The sequence below is a fragment of the Mirounga leonina genome, unplaced genomic scaffold (assembly GCF_011800145.1).
Source record: "Mirounga leonina isolate KUSES-001 unplaced genomic scaffold, KU_Mleo_1.0 Mir_180, whole genome shotgun sequence".
NCBI lineage: Eukaryota > Metazoa > Chordata > Mammalia > Carnivora > Phocidae > Mirounga > Mirounga leonina.
The window spans coordinates 93,649-117,458 of record NW_023270469.1 but is presented as its reverse complement, the minus strand read 5'-3'; the positions used below and the strand labels follow the sequence as shown (position 1 = coordinate 117,458).

The following is a 23,810-nucleotide window of genomic DNA, read 5'->3' as shown; positions in this document are numbered from 1 at the left end:
CAGAGGGAGAAGCAGACTCCCTGCCGAGCAGGGAGCCCGATGCGGGACTCGATCCCGGGACTCCAGGATCACGACCCGAGCCGAAGGCAGTGGCCCAACCAACTGAGCCACCCAGGCGCCCCGGAAAGCTCTGTTTTATAGAAGAGCTGATGTAAGACCAGAACTGGCCAGGGGCTTCCCTCACCTTGCAGTTAACGTCCGTCCTGCTCCAGTGCCTTCACTTCTAAATACTTACGTGCTGTATGCCTTCCCTGGGGCTAGGTAGTATGAAATAGAATTCCGTATTTTAACGTTGTTCTATTTCTTTTTTTTTTTTTTTTAAGATTTATTTATTTTAGGGGCGCCTGGGTGGCTCAGTTGGTTAACCGTCTGCCTTCAGCTCAGGTCATAACCCCAGCGTTCTGGGATCGAGCCCCCCATCCGGCTCCCTGCTCCGCGGGGAGTCTGCTTCTCGTTCTCCCTCTGCTCCCCTGTCCCTGTTCTCTCTCTCTATCTCAAATAAGTAGATAAAATCTTAAAAAAAAAAAAAAGAATTATTTATTTTAGAGAGAGCAAGAACAGGGGGAGAGGTAGAGGGAGAGACTCTTCAAGGAGATGCCCCGCTGAGTGAGGAGGTTGAGGCAGGGCTCCCATCTCAGGATCCATGAGATTATGACCTGAGCCGAAACCGAGAGTTGATTGCTCTGCCACTGAGCCACAGGTGCCCCTGTTCTGCTTCTGAATTGATTGATACATCGCAGGAGGCAGTGAGCCCATTGACTTAATTTTTTTCTAATGCACAAATGTGGAGTTTCTGAATTTTGATCCAAGAAAAGTTTCGTGGTTTTCAGACAGTAGTGAAAGAGGAAGAAGGATTTCATGGATTCATCTTCTGTCCTTAGTAATGAGCTTTTCTCTTTCATCCCTATTCATTTTGGAGATGTTGCGAGTCAGTTTGTTTCTAGAAATACCAGCGAAAACAGAGCCTTTTGCCTGTGGCATCTCAGCATTGCAGAGGGCTGTTCTGGTTATTAACACACAGTGGAAGTCAGTAACTGATGTACAGCGTAAGTGTGTCACGAGCCACTGAACTTCCGTGGACCTCGGTGGTTTTAGTTATGAAGGAACTTGGATGATCTTTGAGTTTCTTTCCCCAGACTGGGTCATTCTTTTTTGAGGATCAACAAGCTGGAGATATCATGGTGAATAGGATGCCTCATGGGCTGCTCTGCTTTATTTGCAGACTGAAGAGGGAGGGCATGCAAGAACTGGAGAAGTAGTCACAATCTGCTTTACAGTTAAAAGATGTACCCTCAAGGGAAGCTTATGTTCCGGAGCTTTCCATGCAGTTATTTTCTAATTCGGTGATCTTGCTGCACTGTCCCTGCCATGCAAGAGGAGAACCAGACAACAAGCAAGTCATAGCATGTTAGGTGGTTAAATGAGGTATGAAGGAAAAGGAAGCAGAACAGGGAAGTAGAAAACAAAGAGAAGGGAATGGAGAGGGGTAAATGCCATGTTATTTTAGGTGGGATAGGTGAGTGGTGGGGGAAGTGAGCCATGGAGCAGAAGCTTGCTAGCAGATTGAATAGCCAATGCCTGCTGGGTTTGCATTTGTGTGAGTCTGAGACACCAGGGTAACCTGACTGATGATTTAACTGGAAGAGAAGGACAGTGACCGATTTATTTATTTATTTTTAAAGATTTATTTATTTATTTGACAGAGAGAGACACAGCGAGAGAGAGAACACAAGCAGGGGGAGTGGGAGAGGGAGAAGCAGACTTCCCGCTGAGCAGAGAGCCTGATGCGGGGCTCGATCCCAGGGCCCTGGGACCATGACCCGAGCTGAAGGCAGATGCTTAACGACCAAGCCACCCAGGCGCCCCATGCAAAGACCAATTTAAAAAGGTCATCTGAACAGAACAGCAAGAACAGATGGTAGACTGTGTCCCCGAGAGCTGCATCTGACCTAATGTGGTCCCCTAACCCAAATCAGAAAAGCATTAAGTCATGAATTGAAATAAAGGAGTTGGTATTTTATCAAGTTTTGAAGGCCTGAACGGCAGTACTTAGCACCTCCAGGGCTGTAGAAACCCTGGGGGGTTTGGTTTCTCCTCATACACCTCCAGCTCCGGCTTGTCTTGCTTCAGGCACTCACCTCTCTAAACTTTCCACTTCTGCAGTGGGCCTAGTAGCACCTGCCTTCGTAGGACAGATGGCGAGGACTGGAGGAGGTGGCAGAGGAGCACCCACCCAGCCGGTCACCACCTCTGTTCTTCTTTGTCTAGATTTCCCGTTAGAGTAACACGCCTTCATGGTTTCATGATTCCTTCTGCATCAGGCTCTGGTCCTGTTGTGCGCAGTGACTTGCTGCTGCAGGCAGTTTTGTTCATGGTGCAGAAGTTCCAGTGGCCTCATCACCCTTATTCGCTGCATCTCCTTTCTAATCTTCCCTGTTTGGATTTCTCCCGGGTTTTTGTTTTTTTGTGGGTTTTTTTTTTCTCCAGATTTTATTTATTTGTTTATTTATTTAGAGAGTGAGTGGGAGGAGGGGCAGAGGGAGAGAGAATCCCAAGCAGACTCCATGCTGAGTGCGGATGTGGGGCTCAGTCGCGTGACCCTGAGATCATGACCTGAGCCGAAATCAAGAGTCAGACACTTAACCAACTGAGCCACCCAGGTGCCCCTTTCTTGTGCTTGTTTTTGTCCTAAGGGCTTTTGACCTCTAATAGTGAAAAACTTAAGTTGTTCTGCCCTTAACTGATGTTAAATATTGTTAGTTTATGGTAAAAATAGGCATTTTCCTCTTCGAGGATTGAAGAAAATACAGGATCTGGAAAAGTGCTTGTCTTCCTTAGCCTGACAAAACATTAACCTTTGGCTGATCAAAGATAAGTTATAGTATCCTTTGGTTTTTAAATCTGCATGACTTAATCTTAGAATCATGTTTTGAGACTATAATGGTTTTGGGGACCAAAATTGCCTCAGGCAAGAAATGGTTGTAGAATTGAGGGGGGCGTTGACAGCAATAGCTGTACAAATTCTTTATGCGTTTCTGCGGTGAATTTAGTTCCCATTTATCCTGTTTGAATCGTATTTTAATGGGACATTTAAGCGGGTAAGTAAAGGCAGCAACCTTATACTTCAGCCCACATCCTGTCCCTTCCCACCTGTAATTCATCTATGAGAAAATATCCCCTCAAATTGCAGAAGAAGCTAATCCTCTCTCCCCTTTCAGTGCCTCCAGGGGATCTACGTTCAGCCACTGGCTCTATGGGCCAGACTTAATCATTTTCTCAGTGGCTGTGTTCAAAACCACCCGAAGGTACCTATTTTTCTTTACGATCATTAGCATAATGTTCACAGGAACTGAGTGAGACTTCCTCAGTGTTTCCCCCGTAGCGGGGGAACCAGGGGACTGGGTGTGTGTTGACTCAGGATACCCTATGCCTCTCCCTTGTCTAGCTTCTGTATTGAGCCATTTCTGGGTCACTCTAGCACCTTCTCCAGTCTTTATGGTTTTGATGGGACAGTGGAAGAGAAACTCTTTCAGAAGGAAGTTCCTAGGTGAATCTTTTGGGATACGTGAGAACAAACCTTTGTTTCTACACGTCTGAGTGCACCCAAGCTGAGCCTCATGTTTGGAAAGCAGAACAGAGATGATGTACAGACTGCAGTTAGCTTGGAGCACGTCTGCTCTCCTAGCCGAGGGTAGGACTGTGCTCAGTGCTCTGTGTCCCCTTGGAGACCCTGTGTGTGAAGCTTGTAGGTGCATGTTGATTGCACCAAGTAAGAAGTCAGGAGAGAAAACTGAGTTCTCTTATTCTCTTTCTTGGTCTGACGGTATGGTTGCTTATCTGAGTGTGATGTGTGCTTTTAAAGTTCAAGAACCTCATCATTTTGTCCTTAAGGGTTTGAGAAGTTCTTTAAGAGTAGAAGAAACGGAGACTTAGAAAAACCAGTAACTCTAAGAAGAGGTACAAGGGTCAGTTTGACAAATCAGACTTTCAGAGTTTTATATTTGTAAGGCATTCACTACCTTAGGGGTTAATCTCCTTGGGAGGTGACAAGCAGGCGGGCCCGTGCGTGTGTTGTGTTGGCATCCTCTTTCCCTTGCGTGTTGTGGCCATCTCTCCTGACTCACCCCCTTCTTCATTCAGATCCCAGGCCTCAGAGTTTGGTGATGTGGATTGGTGAAGTGAGTATTTATCAGGTGTGTTTCTTCTGTGAAATGTCTCCTGCTTGCGGAATAGGAAGAGGCCCAAGGAGGTGTGTTTACATGCTTTGCTACAATATACAGATTTTTACTCTATCCTGTAATATGTTTGTCTATTACTGGGTCACCTAGGCCTTTGGGCTTCCATGGCTTTGGTTTGGGTTGCTGGAATAGTGTGAACGGGACGGGGCACGACTGTGGCCTGTTTGTCCTGGGGCTTGTTGGGCTTCTTCCTCAGGCCTTTACATTTGCTCTTGCTTACTGTCTGTGGAGAAACATGACCATGGATGGGTCGGCCTCAGAAGCTCTGTGAGACCACCTTTTCCTTAGGGGAACGATTTTTTTTTTTTTAAATATTATTTCTAACTCATACTTTATTTTTTTATTTTTTTAAAAGATTTTATTTATTTATTTGACAGAGATACAGCGAGAGAGAGAACACAAGCAGGGGGAGTGGGAGAGGGAGAAGCAGGCTTCCCGCTGAGCAGGGAGCCCGATGTGGGGCTCAATCCCAGGACCCGGGGACCATGACCTGAGCTGAAGGCAGACGCTTAACGACTGAGTCACCTGGGCGCCCCAGGGGAACTATTTTTTCCCTAAGTTTGGGTTACTTTCCCAGGTTCTAATGGAAAAATGAATTTTGTGTGCCTCTGCATTGAGTCTGGTCACAAACTTGTATATGTGTTGTGGGTTGGGGGGGTTTCCCCACCATGCAATTCTGGGACACCAGCTGGGTGTCCTCCGGTTTAACCCAGTTCTGACACTCTATACCTGGAATTAGCATCAGATTCCCCAGGTTAAGGGTTCCGTCCTGAAAGACTGCCCCCCCCCCCCCCACCTCCCATCAGATGCTGGTTCCACGTCCAGGTTGTCACCTGTGTTTCTGACTGACTGGCTGTGAATCAGAGCTTCCCACGACCCCCTCTCCTTGGGTTCCATTAATTTGCTAGAGCGGCTTGCGGAACTCAGGAAACCAGTGTACTTACTAGATTACCAGTTTATTATAAAGGATGTTAAAGGATATGAATGAACAGCTGGATGAAGAAATGTGAAGGGTGAGGTCTGGAAGGGTCCCCAGTATAGGACTGTCTGTCCCCTTGAAGTTTGGCATAGAACATGGGTGCGTTCTTGTCCACCAGCCTAGAAGCTCTCCAAAGTCTGATCTTTTGGGTTTTTTGTTTTTTGTGTTTTTTTAAGATTTTATTTATTTATTTGAGAGAGACAATGAGATAGAGAGAGCATGAGAGGGGATAGGGTCAGAGGGAGAAGCAGACTCCCCGCCGAGCAGGGAGCCCGATGTGGGACTCGATCCCGGGACTCCAGGATCATGACCTGAGCCGAAGGCAGTCGCTTAACCAACTGAGCCACCCAGGCGTCCCTGATCTTTTGGGTTTATATGGAGGCTTCATTGCGCAGGCATGATTTATTAAATCATTGACCATTGGTGGTTAATTTCGGCTCCAGCCCCCTCCCCTCCCTGGAGGTTAGGGGTGGGGATGAAAATTCTAACCCTCTAATCCCGTGGTTGGTTCTCTTGGCAACCAGCTTCCATTCTTTTTTTTTTTTTTTTAAAGATTTTATTTATTTATTTGAGAGAGAGAGCACATGAGAGGGGGGAGGGTCAGAGGGAGAAGCAGGCTCCTCGCTGAGCAGGGATCCCGATGTGGGACTCGATCCAGGGACTCCAGGATCATGACCTGAGCCAAAGGCAGTCGCTTAACCAACTGAGCCACCCAGGCGCCCCCAGCTTCCATTCTTAGGGGTTTTCCAAAAGTCACGTCATTAACACAGAGTCAAGTGTGGTTGAAAGAGGCTTGATGAGTAACGAAAGATCCCTTTACCACCTAGGAAATTCCAAGTGTTGTTGGAGCTCTGGACCAGGAGGGCCAAATGTATACTTCTTATAAATTGAATTTCACATAGGTCAAACCGTGTGTGTAAAAGCACCTCTTGGAAATTTTAACCGGAAATGTACTGATACAGTTACATGGGGAGGGGAGAGTTTTTCTTTGGATGTGTGCAGCTTTCTAGGACTGTTCAAGCCTCCTGATCCTTAGATTGTACTTGGAGAAAATGGGGGCATTCGACCCTAGGTGGGCATGTCCTGAATCAGACCCATCTCCCCCAAAACATACTTTGCACCCAACAGAAGGGTGAGGTGGGGGCCTTCAAGAGTGCTTACAGTGCTGGATGTGTGTCATCTGAACTGTGTGTGTTGCAGGAGGAGGCTTACAGGGCTGGATTCAGTCATCCAGACTCTGGGTCACAGCGTTCTGAGGAGAATGGGGGGGATTGTGTCCAAGAGCAGGTGACATGCATTCTGGTTTTTTTGAGAAGCGGACCTCTGTAGGTGGTCCACCTATGTCAGCCTGTCTCATTGCTTTCTTCCTTCCTTTGCCCCATTTACTGGCATGGAAAGGTGATTATTATCTGAGAGGAAAGAAAGATTTGCTAGTGGGCTCAGGTTTGGAGCCAGCAAGGTGAAATTTGAAGAATTTTACATGTATCTGAAGCTACTTCTCAGTGGTATCTGTTGTTTTCCCTAGGAAGGTGAGTTATGCAGGGCAGAACATTTGGGGGCATCAGAAGCATGAGTGTACAAAGGGCCAGTTTTGTAGAAGTAATGCCCCCTGGGTCCTGCCTGGCATGTATGTACCAATCGCTGGTGATTTTAAGAAATTGTTTTAAGGAATGTCTGGGGTTGGTCTGGTCTGGCAGCTTCTACCACTCTAACCTGCACCCTGACCTGAGACGGGCACAGCAGGCTTTTCTCCTACCTTTCAGGACGGGCTGCTGTTATGTTTCAGCTCTGCCCAGCCTCTTCCTTTCCTGCTCCCTGTTTCCCTCCAGAAGGCACCAGTATTAGAAAAAGTGTATGTTGGGAGGCATTTTTCTCTTCTCTGAATCCTCTTTCTCTGGGAGGTTGTAATTACTGTTTTCTGAGGTCAGACTTTGTTTTCTCTTAGGAACCAGTGAGCCGAAGGATGCTGGGCCTGGAGCAGATAGAGGCAAGAGAGGAGGAAAGCAGAGTGACTTTGCCTGGTGGAGACGGATGCAGAAGGTTTGTGGGCATCTGAGGACTACACCCAGACAGCCTGTCCCTTCTCCAAGGAAGCACTGTCATGCTCAGGCTTTGTGTCCTCCCGCTTGTTCTGGAGCAAGCTGACACAGAGATTCTTTTTTTTTTTTTTTTTTAAGATTTAATTAAATTAAATTAATTAATTTATTTGACAGAGAGCACAAGTAGGCAGAGCGGCAGGCAGGGGAGAGGGAGAAGGAGGCTCCCCGCTGAGCAGGGAGCCCGATGCGGGGCCTGATCCCAGGATCCCGGGATTATGATCTGAGCCGAAGGCAGACGCTTAACTGATTGAGACCCCAGGTGCCCCTCCATCTGAATTTTAAAAGACCCAGATATTACCATACGGTTTCACTCATATGTGGAACATAAGGAATAGTGCGGAGGACCACAGGGGAAGGGAGGGAAACCTGAATGGGAACAATCAGAGAGGGGCACAGACCAGGAGAGACTGGACTCGGAGAAACAAAGGGAGAGTTACAGAGGGGAGGGGGGTGGGGGGACTGGGTAGCCGGGTGATGGGCATTAAGGAGGGTACGTGTGGTGATGAGCACTGCGTGTTATATGCAGATAATGAATTGTTGAACACTACATCAAAAACTAATGACGTACTATAGGCTGGCTAACTGAACATAAAACAAACAAATAGATAAAAGCCCCAGAGAAGAGATAACCGCAGAAATGCTCACTCTTTCTGGGTGTTCTGCTTCTCCTGGGTGGTCTGGTGAACTGCTGCTTTCGTGGTGTTCACGCATTCCACACAGATGTCTTTCCTCCCGGGGACCGGCTCTGGCTTTACTGCGCACAGAGGGGGCATGGTGAGTGTGAGGAGGGGGTGTTTGGATGATGTCCTTCATGATGTCTGAAGGAGGAAGTCACTGTTTGATGAAGGAACCACCCTCATTTAACTGTAAAATGTGTTCTCTTCTCCCACAGCGGGAGTTCCCTTGGGCTGACAAGGATTGTTGCAGTCTGGCTGTTTTGGGGGCAGGTGTTTCCATGGGATTTTTCTACGTCTGGATTCTGGGAAGGAAATCACCTGGAAGCACTTCGTGCAGTGTTCCCTGGCGAGCGGTCTGGTGAGGGGAATTTGTAATCTGTTTACCCGGGTGCTCATGCATGTGCTCTGCAGGCCCTGACCCTGAGCAGTCCCGGCCTTGGGGTTCGGACAAGACACACTTTGACTTTCTCCAGGAACTACCTCACTGAACACTCTCATGCCCACTTTCTTCCTGGAAGGATGTCCCTTTCACATCGTGGCCTGACTTCATTGTTCCTTAGCTTTCAAGGGGAGTTCTGCCCTGCCGGCTGACCCTGAGCAGGGTGGGCCCGACTGTCAACTCCAGGCTCTGTGCTTGTCCTCCGGAGTGCCGAGCTTGGGTGAAGTGCTCCTCAGGCTTGAGTGTAAACTTAGAGAGGAGCGGAGGACTTGCTCCCCCTTTGCCCGTGACCCTAAACAGCACACTGTTACGATCTGGACTTCTTCTGTGTGATGATGTTTGTAGGAAACCGTGGTCTCCCACCAGGCTCTATGGCTGAGGCCTTTGTTATCTGCCCACATGTCTGTCCTCAGAGAGGCCCTTGCTCCCTACAGGGGAGGGGAATGGCAGCCGTCACCCCTGTCTCCCAAGGGCCTGCCTCCTGCAGGAGAGGAGGGGTGAGACGGGTCTTCCTGTGTCTGCATTCTGGACAGATTCCAGAGTTCCCTCGAGGTCTGGCATGGCTGACAGTGAAATGCTTGTTCTAAGGACAGCCTGGAGTACTGAAGGGTGGAGTGTTCCCTCCCCGGCTCACCTCGCGCAGCCCTGTGCTCAGTCCCTCTGGTACACAGTGGTGGCAGCCTCTTACCGGCTCACACCAAGCACCTGATCCTGTGCACTTAGACGAACTTGCATGTGGGCTGGAGAAGTCCAGCATGGGAGTGCTGCACTGTCTCCCGGCCCCTCCTGAGTTGTTGTGAGATCACCTGATGACATTTTAGCATGTCCCAGAAATAAGTAAACTTCAGTGCAGGCATCCATGAGCCCTTGAGGCATTTTGAAGCCCATGATCTGGAACAGATAGCCTTTTGTTAAGGGCTTATTTGGGAATAAAAAACTACAATATCCTGAAACTTAAGCAGCAGTCTTTGATTTAAAATAGCTTTGCTGTTTTTCCTAATTATAGTGTATTTCATGCCTATGGCAAGAAATACTTGGGAAATAAATGAAAATATAAAGAAGGAACTCACCATCCTGCACTAAGCAAGGTTGAGCATTTATTCTGACCCTCCCTGCCTGTTTTATACCCTACATCTCTGGCTTCTCCATGTTGAACTGTGCACCCAGGTGATAGTGTACTGTGTTGGAGAAAGTAAGACAGGTCCCCTGGGCAGTGATCCAGACAAGAGATTAGAGCGTGATGGGGGCTGTGAGGTTGCCCCCAGCTCTTGTCTCATTAATGTGAGAGTTGTTGGGGTCTTGCCGTCTGGTGACTGTGTTGCAGAAGAGAAGCTGGGGTGTTCAGTTTCTTTGAGGACTTTCTTTAACGAGTATCAGGCTGTCTTATGGGACTGTTGAGCTTTGTGGGGCAGTCATGAGATTCCACAGTTGGGAACACGTCCTCATCACACAACCCTGAGCCTTTATTTACTTTCCAGAAGGAGCTGCGTTGTTGTGGTTTGAGATGCTTTTGAGAGCAAGTGAATAGCAAAATGAAACGGAGACACCCCTGAACTGTGTTTTTGAAGAGCTTCCCAGAGGGCCATGTCCAATTGCAGATGGCTGGGTATAGCTTGTGGGCCTTTGGGACTACATTTTCATTCTCCCTGGTACTGTTTTCTTGTGGTGCCTGCAGCTGGGTGGACAGAAGCTTCCTGAATCAGCTCTGGATCTAAGACTGCACTGTAGTTAGTGTAAGACTGTTGTTTGCATGCCTTTGGATTTTTTTTTAAAAAGATCTTATTTATTTGAGAGAGAGATCAAGAGAGGAAGGGAGGGAGAAAGAGCATGAGCGGGGGAGGTGGGGCGAGGGAGAAACAGATTCCCTGCTGAGCAGGAAGCCCAACGTGGGGCTCTATCCCAGGACTCTGGGATCGTGACCTGAGATGAAGGCAGACGCTTCACTGACTGAGCCACCCAGGCATCCCTAGGTTTTGCCCCTTTTTATTTTTATTTATTTATTTTATTTATTTATTTATTTATTTATTTATTTATTTATTTATTTTTAAAGATTTTATTTATTTCACAGAGACAGAGACAGCGAAAGCAGGAACACAAGCAGGGGGAGTGGGAGAGGGAGAAGCAGGCTTCCCATTGAGCAGGGAGCCCGATGTGGGACTCGATCCCAGGACTCTGGGATCATGACCTGAGCCGAAGGCAGCTGCTTAACGACTGAGGCGCCCAGGCGCCCAGTTTTGCCCCTTTTTAAAGGAAACTGCTCCCTTGTATAGCAAAACCGGAGTTCAAAGCAGTCTGCTCTTCACAGCCTTTCTCCCAAGGGAACTGACAAATGGTTTTCTTAGATCTTGTAGCTCTTTCTTGTGAAGCCTGGTGCCTGCCCTTCTCTTAGTGTGCATCCTCCTCTGTGCTGGGAGGAGGGCCTGATGGGGGCTGTGCGTGTCGGGCGCCGAGGGGACCTCTTCAGTGCTGGGGAGACAACTGCCAGGATCTTGAAGAATGGTGTGGACGTGTGATTTTTGGATGTAGCTGGGTGTGAAGAGGCCAAGTTGGAGATTATGGAGTTTGTGAATTTCCTGAAGACTCCCAAGCAGTGTCAGGGCGTAGGAGCCAAAATTCCAAAGGTGTTGATTCCAGAGAATGTGATAGTGCCCTGAGCTTCCGGTCAGAGTCAGACCTCACCGTGGTCCAGTGTGGACAGACACGGGACCACTTAGCTTTCTGTAGAGATTGTGTGTAATCACGGGAAGCAGCATTTGCCAGGGCAGAATGGTGACGATCCTCTTACCTGGTTGAAACCACAGTGAGTTTACTTTTTTGAACCGTGAGACTGTAGAGTCCTGGGAACAGTACGGACCCATGTTGAGAGGTATGTTCGTGTTCACTGAAAGCACAAGCTTATGCCCTTGAGTGGTCTTCCATTTCGAGGCTGGTCCTTCCTTCCAGTTGGTTCCAGTGATGGGGATCTTCTGTTTGTTAAATGTCCTGCATAAACATGTTGTGTACAGTTTTGTTCCTCTAAATGAAGTGAGAACTTAGAAGCAAAGCAAACTGAATGTAGAACCTTCTATATTTTTATGAGTTTTTCTTACTCTTAGAGTTTTCTCACTCAGTTTGACAGTTTTGGTTTTTTTTTTTTAGCAATTTGCCTTTATTGCTTTATTATCCAAAGCCTTCACCTTAGTTTTTGAAGAAGCAACCTTTTTTTTTCAATTCTTGTTTTATTAGTTTACATAATGTTAAATTACATAATTAAAACAGCAAGTACAACTTGCGTAAAAAGGTTTGGGGTCAGATACAACTGCCCCGTGGTAAGCCCTTGACCATGCTGTGGACGGCAGTGTGGTGTGGGTGGGGGTCAGGGTGTGGTATAGCGGAAGCAGAGCCGGGTGATTCTGGCGGCTGGGTCTGCCTCCTGGTGCCTTTTTGTGCCATGGACCCTTTGGAGGCCTGACAAACTGGGAGTCCTTTTCCCAGAAGGATTTGCACCTTACTGGAAATTGACTCACAAATCCGTTGGTCGTCCCTGGACTGTGGACCAGGCGAAGAGCTCCTAGTGTAGACTGTGACCCTTGCAGGAGCTCTTGCTTTCTTCAGCTCCTCCCCACAGGGTGGTCGCCCCTGGACAGTTTGTTCTGAACACCAGGAACAGCTGTGGACCACTGTGAGCCTGGGGACTGGAGGTTGGGTGGTGCCGTTTCTGGTCTGTAGTCTGGCGAGTGTTAGCAAGCGTGTGTGCAGCAGAGGTACAGCCCCGCCCCAGCCCTGCTGCTGTTCACCTGGCTTTCCCTTGCAGGAGGTCCAGCTGCGTGTGTGTTCGGAGGAAAGTGGGCGGGGCGGGCAGGTCACCAGGATGCGACCCCCCAGCTGGGCGGGGGCTGGGCGGGTGGGGGGGTGTCTGTCATTCTGTGTGGTGCTGAGGATGTCAGGGCCCACATGGCTTTTCAGCTCCTCCTGGGTGTGAAGTTCAGTGACTTCCTAAAACGACCCACAGTAGATATGAGCACATGTGCTTCCTCTTCTAGAAGAATCGGCTGTGCGTGTGGTTCCACGACGGGTGGAGATGGATCACAGTGGACTGTGAATCCCTAATCCACGTTCATGGGGACATGGGGTCCAACACCTTGTTGTGGGTTTGAGTTCCGTGACTCCCTCTCCCCTACCTTTTTGTGAGTATTTTGTTTTTGTTCTTTAAAGACTTAAAAAAATCCTTATGGTCCCCTTTGAGGTAATCAGATACTAACCTGCGCCCTTGACTAGAGATGGAGCAATAGAAGCTCCCTGCTTTAAATCTCTTTTCAGTTTTCAGGCATAATGGTAATCCCTAAAATGAACACCGAGGTGTGTTACCAGAGTGTGAGTTGGTGATTTTAAATCTTAAGTCAGGGGCGCCTGGGTGGCTCAGTCGTTAGGCGTCTGCCTTCGGCTCAGGTCATGATCCCAGGGTCCTGGGATCGAGCCCCGAATCGGGCTCCCTGCCCAGTGGGAAGCGTGCTTCTCCCTCTCTCACTCCCCCTGCTTGTGTTCCCTCTCTCGCTGTGTGTCCCTCTGTCAAATAAATAAAGTCTTAAAAAAACAACAACGGCACCTTAAGTCGGCATAGGAAAAGGCAGGTCACAGAGAGGTCCACAGATGGGCCGGGCAGTGGCTGAAGTGCATGAGTCAGCGTTTCTGTTGTTGAGACCAGCTAGCTGTGAAGCTGGAGAGACTCGCTGTGGCCTCAGATCTGAGGGGTTGGGCTCTTGTTCTTCCTGGTGGGAGTGGGAAACGGTGTCACTCTTTTGTAGAGCAGTTTGACAGTAACTTAAAATAAACATTCAGACCCTTTGATCCAGCAAGCCCTGCCCCTGGGAGCTTTTGTGAAGAAATAACCTGCTTAGCTGGATGAGCTTTCATGTATCTGTAGTGTTTGAACTTTTTATGGTGAGCATGCATTAATTTTCTAAGCAGAAAATATTAAAAGGAAAATCTCAGACTATGAGTGGTGCATCATCTTGGTAGTGATGCCTAGAAGTCACCTTTTTAAATAGAAAATGGGACTCTCTTTGGGTTCCATCTGTCCCCTTGAAGAACCAGGCATCACCTTTCTGTTTCAGGGAGCCATGCTCACTGCTCCTCCTGGTACTGGCAAAACGCTTCTTGCCAAAGTGACTGCAGGGGAGGCCAGTGTGCCTTCATCACCGTGAATGGGTCAGAGTTTCTGGAAATGTTTGTCAGCGTTGGGCCAGCAAGGGTAGGTGGATGCTTGTCCTTGAGTCGGACAGCCCCAGGTTTTGTGTGGACCCCTGGCAGTAAGCACAGAGCTTGCCACGGATACCAGATAAGGGTAGGGTTCCAGAGGAGAGACTTGGGTTAACAAACACTCATTTTTGTTTTCATACCAGTAGCAAAACCAACTCTCTATGTGGATTCCTATTTCAGGTTCATGACATGTTTGCAGTGGCTCGAAAAAACTCTCCTTGTGTCTTATTTATTGATGAGATTGATGCAGTTGGCAGGAAGCGAGGCCCAGGGCACTTTGGAGGCCAGAGCGAGCAGGAGAACACACTGAACCAGATGCTTGTGGAGATGGGTGGTGAGCGGATGCTCACCAGTGACAGCTGCTGAGAGCAGGCCTGTCCAGTCAGCACCACCAGACACCACATGACCCTCCTTCAGCTTTTGTTTCTGGAAACTCCTCGGCGAGAATCCCTGATGATTAGGTTTTTAGGAAGGCTGCTTTCCAGCAGACTTAATGGAGAAAGCTATGTTAGATTAACATCGGCCCCCAGGAGTCGCCGATAGGATGAGGGGCCAGTGCACCCGCCGGTGCCCCACCAGCAGGAGGGGTTAGCAGGGATGCGGGGTGAAGGCCCCCTGGGGAGGTGAACGGGCTAGATGGGGACTCCCCTGCCCCTCCTCACATAGGCTTTGGGGCCCAAGGATGGTGTGGATGGAGCCTCTGCTGCTTCCTCTGAGCCTCTCTCCTGCCGCCTTCGCTGACCCAGAATCTCACAGGTGCACAGGCCCGCCTCGTGGACAGAAATATCTTTCCTCCCAAGTGATTCCAACGAGGGTGTCTGGTAGCTTGTCAGGCCTGCTGAGGCGTCACTGGAAGCGTCTGGGTGTTGACGCCACTCTTCAGATTTGGAGAAGCTTTCATTGGGCCTGTGGCAAGTTTTGACCTTCATTTTGGGATTGCCAGGAGTACCCTGGGTTTGGTGATTTACTAGGAGGACTCCCAGGACCTCATGTGTGGTCGTACCTATGACTGTGCTGATGACAGACACAGGACAAGATCCGCGCAGGGAAGGGCACAGCCCAGGGAAGGCGGCTGCAGCCTCCCTGAGGAGGGGCAGGAGGTGCTGATTTCCCTGGCCTGGAGCTGTGACGACACATGGCATTGTGGCTGACCAGGATTTTCAGTAGGGGCTGGTCACGTGGCATCTGTGCCCGGTATGTACCAACATCCCAGCCTCCCAGGAGGAAGGCAGGTGCTCAGCATAAACCACTGTTCGCACAAACAGTTTAGGCATAGGGGGAGCCCCTCCCCAACCTCAGGTCCCAGAGTCAGCTGAGGGCTGCCTTGTAAGCAGATCTTGGGGGGATGAACAGTTAGACCTGCTGTGTTATTTTCTTTCTGCACAGACCAAAGCATTTCCAGAATCTTCCATCATACTTAGCGTCCAGCAGTCATTCTCATTAGATTATGAATCTGTTCTGATGTCTCAGAGGACTGATGGGAGAAAACATTCAGGGGGAAAGCGGGGGAAGCACCAGCATTTCCTCCGTTGGGCATCCCTGTTCTCCACAGCCCGGCCCGCCCTGGACCAGTCCAGCTCCCTGGGCCCTGGGAGTCCAGCAGGGCCGGCTGGATGGAGACCTCGGCAGGTGGCTGGGGCACTGACGCAGTTGGCCCTTTCCATTTGTGAGAAAGTGTCCATCCTGTGTGGACTTCCCCTGCTGCCCAGGGCGGTCCTTGTCTTGCTCACCGTCGGGTCCCAGCGCTGGGAACGGGTTTGATGTTGGTCAAAGGCAGCACAGTCAGGAAGGTGTTTTACTGCATTCAAGAGCTGAGTGTACGTGAGCTTTGGGATATTTGTGTCATTGCCGCCTGGTCGAATAACAGTGTGAAGCATGGACACAGTAGGGATGCTGCCCGGAGCCCCAGGCTGTCCTTGCAAAGTGGTTGCAGGTGACCCTGCCATGTCTTCGTGTCTCTCTCTCTGTTAGGCGCCCCTGACGTCACAGGCAGGTCCTCCGTCTTCAGGGTCCACCTGCGCCCACTGAAGCTGGACAGGAGCCTATATAAGGATGCCCTGGCAAGAAAGCTCATGATGCTCACTTTGGGCTTCACGGGTGAGTGTTGGCCAGGCCGGGCCTCTTGCCTGTGGGGCGGGGGTGGGGGTGGGGGGCACGTGTGATTGGCGGGTGGTTTCTGTTGTGCTCTTCAGTCCTGGCAAGTGTCCACCTTTTTCTTTAGAACTTTGAATCTGTTGAGACAAATTAAAGGCCTCAGAGGTGATGAGCCCCAAAGCTGATTTGTACCCATTTGAATTTTTAGTTTGATTCTGTTTAGACTTGGTAAGTTTTCGCTGCAGAGACCTAACTGATGTCTGAGGACAGGCCCACTGAACTGAGCTGTGCTGCATTTTATAGTCTTGGGCTTGAGCTCCCAACACGGGAGCTTCCTTTGCTTTTCTCTTTTCTTTGTAATTAAAACCCAAGGTCCTGTACTAGGAAACTCATTGCCCTACCAGGGTGGTTTAGACACTGGGAGTTTAGGGCTTTTCCAGGGGGCTTCCCTCCCAGGTTATCCCCTACTCGCAGCCCTTTGGAAGTGTCATGATGACTGTGAGGAGCTCCTGCCGTCCCTGGGACATTGTGCTGTGGAGCCTTGTCTCCCCAGTGTCCTGCCCACTGCCGGGCCAGGGCCGAGGTCAGGTCACACGTGGGAATGTACATTTGTCGGAGACAGGGTGATGAGTGAGGCATTCTCACCCCATCCGCTTGGCACATGAAGGGCCTGGTCTGTTTCCTGTGAAGAACGTGCTTTCTGCTCTCTCCCTCTGTGTCTCCCATGTCCACTTACACACCAAAGATAAGAAACTAGAGTAGGCCTCCCAGGCTCTGTTCTTCCCAGATTAGCATTAGAGGCTGCCCATCAGCCGCCAGGATGACTCGGTGGGATCACCCGGAACTCCCCAGCCTCAGCCTCCCAGGGTCCCTAGGAGACCGCCTCATTGGGCTGCCCTCCTGTCTCAGGCTGATCACCTGGATCCTGCTGTCCCAGAGAGGCAGACACAGGCTTTGTGAAGGTCAGCGTTGCAGGGATGGAGAATGGTCTGTCTGTCCTCACACACAGAAGGGGGCGTGTGGGATTCTTGGAGTAAAAGAACTTCTGACACCTTCTCAGGAGCCACAGAGCCAAGCGCTGACTGTGGCACTTTTACTCTCCAGCCCTCCCCTCCGTGTGTGCGGGCGATCCAGACATTTTAAACCTGGTGTTCCTTGGGAACCTGACGTGTAAAGTTCCCTTTTAGCATTTTTGCCCATTCTTTGCACTAGAATGTAGTAATAAAAGTGAAAGAGAAAAGGTCATTTTAAAACTTGGCTAATGAGTCAACAAAAAATTACAGAGTATACAAAGAAACAGTAAGTATGGTTTATTTACAGGAGAAAATGGACAGAAACCATCCCCAAGGTAGCACAGACATCAGGCTTACTAGAACAAAGACTTAATGTCAGCTGTCCTAAGTGTGCATCCCTAAAGAGCCAAAGGGGACCAGAGTAACTGTTTGTCTCAACAAAGAGAATGTTAGTCAGGAAATATAAATTATCAAAAGTAACCCAACAGAAGTTCTAGAGCAGAAAAGTACTGTAACTGAAATGAAAAGTTCACTGGAGTGGCCCAGTAGCAGATGTGAGCAGAAGAGGAAAAATCAGCAAACTTGGAGATAGGCCTAATGACATTACCCAGTCTGCGGAGCAGAAAGAAGAAAGAGTGGAAAATGAGCAGAATGTAGGGCCACTTGGGGCACCGTCAACATACATAGTATGACAGGCCCAGAGGGAGAAAAGCCAGGGCAAGGGGCAGAGAGAAGATACGAAGAGGTAATGGTTCAGAACTTCCCAAATTGGATAAAAGACATGGATCTACATTTCCAAGAAGTTCAGTGAATTTCAGGTAGGGATAAACTCTAAGATCCACCCAGACCCTCATTATAATCTAACTGCTAAAGCCAGAGAAAGAGGGACTCTTGAAACCAGCAAGAGAGAAAGGACACAGTGTACAAAGGATCTTCAGTGAGACTAACAACCGATTGCTCATTAGAAACCCCAGAGGCCAGAAAGCAATGGGGTGACGAGTTTGAGGTCCCGAAAGAAAAATCTGTTAACAAAGAATTCTGCATCTGGCAAAACTGCCCTTCAAGAATGAAGGGGAAATGGGGACACCCCCAGATACTGCAAAGGTAAGGTAGTTCGGTATGTTTAGACCTGCCCTACAAGGAATGCTAAAGAGAGTCTTCCAGACTGAAATGGAAGGATGCCAGCCCAGAACTTGAAGCCATAGGAAGAAGTGAACATTGGTACAAGTAACTATTCAGGGAAACACAAGCAGGGGAAGTGGGAGAGGGGGGAAGCAGGCTTCCCGCGGAGCAGGGAGCCTGACGCGGGGCTCGATCCCAGGACCCCCGGGATCATGACCTGGGCCGAAGGCAGACGCTTAACGACTGAGCCACCTAGGCGCCCCTCCCTATGCGATTTTTAAAGGCAAGTGTATAAAACAATAGTTACAGTTTCTGTTAATGGGTATGTAATGTAGAAAGCTGTAGTCTTTGATAGTAACGACATAAAGGTGTGGAGGGAAGGAGATACACAGGAGCAGAGCATTTGTATAGTTACTAAAGCCAGAAATGGAAAAGCTGATCTTAAAATTCACATGGAACTGCAAGGGGCCCGAATAGCCAAGAGTCTCATAAATGGAGAACGAGTTGGAGGACTCACGTGTTCCTATTTCAGAACTTGCCACACAGGCCAATAAACAGAACATGGCCACTGACACAAGGATAAACATAGACCAGTAGAACAAAATTCAAGAACGCAGATTGCAGATGCAAGCCCGTACATCTTTGCTGAGTTGATTTTTGTCAAGGGTGTAAAGACCATTCAATGGGGGAAGGACAGTTCCTTCAACAGAAAGTATTGGGACAGTGAGATATCCACATACAAAAGAATGAAATTGGACCCTTGCACTTTTTGAGTTAACTCAAAATGGATAAAAGACCTGAATGTAAGAGCTAGAACTGTAAAGCGCTTACAAGAACCATGGGAGACCAGATCTTCATGATTTTGGTCTTGGCAGTAGTTCCTTAAATATGACACCAGAAGCACAAGCAACAGGTGAAAAAATTAATTGGACTTACCAAATTAAAATCTTTCGTGTATCAAAGGACACTGTTGAGCGAATAAAAAGACCCTGTACACAATGAAAGAAAGTATTTGGAAATCCTGCGTCTGATAAATCAGGGTCTAGAATCCAGAACATAGAACCCAATTTAAAAATGGGCAAAGGGTTAGAATATTCATTTTTCCAGAGAAGATATGCAGATGGCCAAAAGGCATGTGAAAAAATGCTGCATGTTACTCATTAGGAAAATGCAAATCAGAACCACAATGAGATAGCACTTCACACCTACCAGGATGGCTATAAAAGTTAAGAGTTGGCAGGGACACAGAGACACAGGACCCCTAATACGTTGCTGGTGGGCGTATGAAACAGGCTGTGGACATCAGTTTGGCTGTCCTTCAGAAAGTAAAATACAGAGTTACCATATGATTCAGCAGTTCCACTCATTGGTGTCTACCCAAGAGAATTGAAAATGTGGCTACACAAAGACTTGTATGTGGATGTTCACGGCCAAATGTCCATCAGTGCAGGAATGGATAAACAAAAGGTGTGTACGTAATGGAATATTGTTCAGCCACGAAAAGAAATGAAATACTGATACATGATACAATATGGATGAACCTCCAAATATGCCAAGTGAAAGAAGCCAGACACAAAAGGCCATGTGATTCCATGTATGATTCCATGTATACGAAATGTCCCTAACAGGCAGCTGCAAGGAGACAAAATAGAAGAGTGGTTGGTTGGGGTGGGCAGTGGAAGGCACAGCGTATCTTTTTTTTTTTTTTTTAAGGGATTTATTTATTTATTTGAGAGAAGGAGCGTGTGCGCATGCAAGCAGGGAGGAGCGGGAGAAGCAGGTTCCCCGCTGAGCAGGGAGCCCGACGTGGGGCTCGATCCAGGGACCCCGGGGTCATGACCTGAGCTGAAGGCAGACGCTTAACGACTGAGCCACCCGGGCGTCCCAGGCACAGGTTATCTTATATAGAGGATGGAAGTGTCTGAAACTACGGTACTAGGCACATGACTTGATAAATTTACTGGAAGTTTCTGAAGTATACACTTATGATGGGTTTTATGTTAAATTACGCTATCTCAGTAAGTTGCTTAATCAAAAAACTGGCCCAAAATAGTAGTGACTGACAAAGCCGTTCCCTAGTTTGGCTCTGGTCTCTGTAGCCGCGAGCTCTTCCTGTAGTGCGCAGTCCCAGGCACTGATGTCCACAGGTTTTCCTTCCCCGGGTCAGGTGCTGACATTTCTAGTGTCTGCAGGGAAGTGGCGCTGATTGCCGCCGCCACCTGAGTCCTTGTGTTGTGGAGAAGCACCTTGAGCTGGCCGCTGTGACGGTCACTGGAGCTGAGCTGGGGGGCCTGCTAGCGCTGCTCTTGGGCCCAGCTTTACTTCAGCGCACAGGAACTATAGTCAGTTTTCCAAACCAGAATTTGGGACTTGGGAATGTGCCAATAGCTTTCATGCTCTGTCTGGAGCTACATTTAGAGTCTCAGAGAGATGGGGCCTCCAGGGCAGTGGATCAGGCCCTGGTTTGGATGCTGATTGCAGACGGGAGGAGGGGCTTCCGTGGGCTCTTCCTTGTGGAAGCTGCCAAGACAGCCCTCTGAAGGTGGGTGGGTGCTGGTGTGCATGGTTTAGCACAGTGATGCCTGCTTGGCCTCCTGGCTCCAGTTCAGCAGCTCAGGGAACTGCGGTCAGTGGCTTAGGGTCTCTCCAGAGTGAGTGCCTTCCCGGGGATGGACATCAGGGCGGTGTCCCGGTGGCCAGTGGCTGCCCTTCGTGGTCATCCTCACGGCTGTGAACCAGTGGCAGGTTCACAGTGCTGCTTTGTCTTGATTTGTTAGTGAAGCACAATGTGCATAGACAAGTGTGGAGTGTCGGGCAGCCCAAGACGTCTCTCCAGCTTCTGGAGGGTTGTCCTGGCCGTTCTGCTGAGCTGACCAGCTGTAAAGCTGGGCCCAGTGGGAGTTGGTGCCTTTTCTGTGCGCTGATGACTACCTGTCAGCTAGGGTGTAGGAGGCATTGGTCTCCATGCTTCTGGGGTCACTGAGCAGGCCAGAGAAGATAGCTGATCACATTGGCTGGAAACAGGCATCCTAAAGCTGTCTGCTGCGTGCCAAGTGTATGAGGTGGGACACGTTCTTTCCGTTGGGGAGGTGAGGTGTCTGCAGAGCGGAAGGCAGCATAGTGCCTGGTGTGGAGGGACAGGCACCAAACGGCCTGAGCCGTGTGTGTGCAGCAGACGGGCTGTGAGTCCGTACTTCCTGAGCAGAGGCTCTGACCAGCCCTCAGCATTCCCCAGGTGGAGGGGGGCGATTTGGCACCCACTTCCCAGCTGTCCGTTTCTCCTCTGCCTCTCACTGGCCTGGGAATTTGATGTGTAAGCCTTGAGGAAAAGACGCAGGTCCTGCAGCCCAGTGAGAAGGCGACCGTGGCCTGCCGTGAGGCTGGACACGCGGTGCGCTGGGTCCTGGAGCTTGCTGACCCTGTGTTGAAGGTCGGTCTGAGTGTTCACCTTCCCCGGGTGACTGGTCTCTGGTCGTGTGGGCACAGTACATTCACAGTGTCAGCCCTTCTCCTTCCCAGGGAAGGTAATGGTTAGGAGTCGGGTTCCAAAGATTGTTCAGGGGTGTGTAGCGGAGGAGGGCTGTTGGTTCCAGGTGGGATCTGGATGCCGGCCACCTGACACCCCAGAGGTTTGACGTCAAACCTGCCTCACTCCTAAGCTTTGGACCCAATGGGACGGCTCCTCGAGAACTTCCTTGAGACTGATAGGATGGAGGTGGTTTCCATGTTAATCTTTGGGGTGACCCCACCCGGACCCACCTACTCCTGGGTGGGGCCCAGGGGTCTCCTCCCACACCCTTGTGACCAGTGGTCATAGTAGGGCATACTGGTCTGGGATACTCCATAGGTGGGACCTGGAAGGGGCCAAGAGCTCTGCGTGGGGCGTGAGCAGAGTACTGCCTGCCTGTGTCTTCTAGGTGTCCATCATCCCCTGGGGCAGAGGGCTTGGCTATGCCCCGTGTTTGCCCAGGGAGCAGTGTCTGTCCACACGGGAGCAGCTCTCTGACTGCATGTGCACGATGGTGGGGGGCAGGGTGGCTGAGCAGCTGTTTATTGGGCAGATCACCACCGGGGCTGGTCAGTGCCTGTGACCTTGAGGAAGGTCACCCAGAGCACCTCTGCCCAGGTAAAGGGCAGCCACCCTAGTGGGGGGCTCTGCATGGCTGAGTCCCTGCAGGCTTACCCCCAGCTCCTTACTTTCAGATTGTGTAGTTTGGGCTGAATGAAAAGCTGGGACAGGTGTCCTTTGACTTCCCCCGCGACAAGGCGAGATGCTGGTGGAGAAGCTGCACAGTGAGGCCACTGCCCAGCCCATAGATGAGGAAGTGCTGACCTGGTGCCGAGAGCAGGTGGACAAGGTGAGTGGGGCGGGTCCCGGCTTGGGGCACTCCCATCCTCACGGGATGTTGGGTTTGGGGTTTGCCTTGGCAGGGCCTGCTGTTGCAGCTGAGTGACAGGCAGCTGTGATTTCTAGGTGGGCAGGCCGCTGCTGGAGACGGAGGTGCTGGAGGAGGCCGACATGGTGGGGCTGCTGGGCCCCGGCCCTTTGCGGAGAAGTCCACCCATGAGGAGTTTGTGGAAGGCACCGGCAGCCTGCAGGAGAACGTGTCCCTTCCTGAGGGGCGGGAGGAGGGGACTGCAAAGCGCCACCTGCAGGAGAGCCCAGCTAGGAAAGCTGCTTCCAAAATCACTGGAAAACAAATTAAAACATGATAACAGCAAACGGGTGTTTTAGATCTGGGCAGTCAGACCCCAGCCCTAGAAGACGGGGTCCCCAGTCAGAGGGGCGGGCAGTAGCCCCCCGGGGAGAGCAGTGGGCGAGTGTCTTCCTGGTGGGGTTTTGAGTTTGGACCTCCAGGGGCCTCCCACAAAGGGAGGTGGGTGGTGGGTGGATTTGGTGGGTACAGCCGTCTCACGGGCAAGTGTGAGTGCTGGTCTTTTCAGTTTCCCCAAGGAGAGGAGGCTTTGGCTCAGTTCAGAAATTCTGAAGGTTTAGTTAAGTGGCAGAATTAAGAAAAGGGAAATCTAAGCTAGTTATCAAGGGAAAGTATTAGGTTTTTACAACAGCTGTTTGGGTTGGTGGAAGGCCTGTCAGTGATTCTGGAGGAAACAACACTTCCCACAGGTGTGTGGTTGGGGGAGGGTAATGGAGCCATGGGGGCCCCGAACCACTCCCACTGCCCCCCCAGCACCCGGGCACTGCTGTGAGCACGAGGGAAGCAGTTTCTCAGCCAAAGCAGCACTAGTTCCTGGGTAGGCAGCTTTGCCGACGAGGGTGTGTCTGGATTCAATTCCCTTCTCCAGCAAGCCATGTTCTCTGCCATCCCCTTTTGTTAGAATCACAGAGGGGGCTCTGGACTGATTTGGGATCCCCTGGGTTGTATGTGGAGAGCCCTGTTGTCGCTGCCCCTGGTAACGCTCTTCCTCGTGTTGGGGAGCTGCCAAACGGAAGAAGGCCAGTTCTGGGTTATGAGCTCTAGGCCTCTGATGCCGTAGGTTGTCTGGTTGGTCCTGGAGCATGGCCAGGGCTTGGCCTGGCCCGGCGAGCTGGGGTCAGAACTGGCCTGGGGCTCAGGGGCAGTGTCCTGCTTGTTCTCCACGCAGCCTGCCTCCCAGAGGTATCAGAATCACAGCAGCAGAGGGCTGTCAGCCCTTGGGTGGGTCGGTGAGTGTCCGGGACCCCTGGTGCTCGGTGCATCCTGGGGAGGGGGTGGTTCTGCTTGCTGCCTCATAGGACCTCTGCTCTCTGCTTGGCTCGCTGCTCTGCTCTCTCCCAGACACTGGGACTTGTTTAAAAATTCCGTTGGATTCAAAAATAGCATTTCCAACTTGGGACAAGCACTTTCGACTTTTGTTGTTTGTAAAACGTGCCATTATTGAATTTTTTACATCTCCAGAGCCCATCCTGTAA

The 23,810-nt window shown here is 50.1% G+C and overlaps 1 protein-coding gene across 10 annotated transcripts in view; it reads left to right on the top strand.

Moving 5' to 3' along the window:
* GAS8 (growth arrest specific 8) overlaps positions 1 to 23,810 on the top strand; it is a 57,184-nt gene that overhangs the window by 695 nt on the left and 32,679 nt on the right. For 6 of the 10 annotated variants that reach the window (XR_004682799.1, XR_004682798.1, XR_004682797.1 and 3 more), the window contains exons 2-5: positions 7,163 to 7,257; positions 8,209 to 8,351; positions 15,642 to 15,767; positions 22,103 to 22,257. Coding sequence is in view for 7 of the 10 variants with exons in the window: in XM_035024526.1 (XP_034880417.1) it covers positions 22,171 to 22,257 (87 nt within the window). In the remaining 3 variants the exon portion in view is untranslated. Of the gene's footprint in view, positions 1 to 582; positions 1,426 to 2,615; positions 4,250 to 7,162; positions 7,258 to 8,208; positions 8,352 to 15,641; positions 15,768 to 22,102; positions 22,258 to 23,810 lie in introns of those variants that run through there. The other 4 variants (XM_035024532.1, XM_035024528.1, XM_035024533.1 and 1 more) reach the window with 4 other exon arrangements.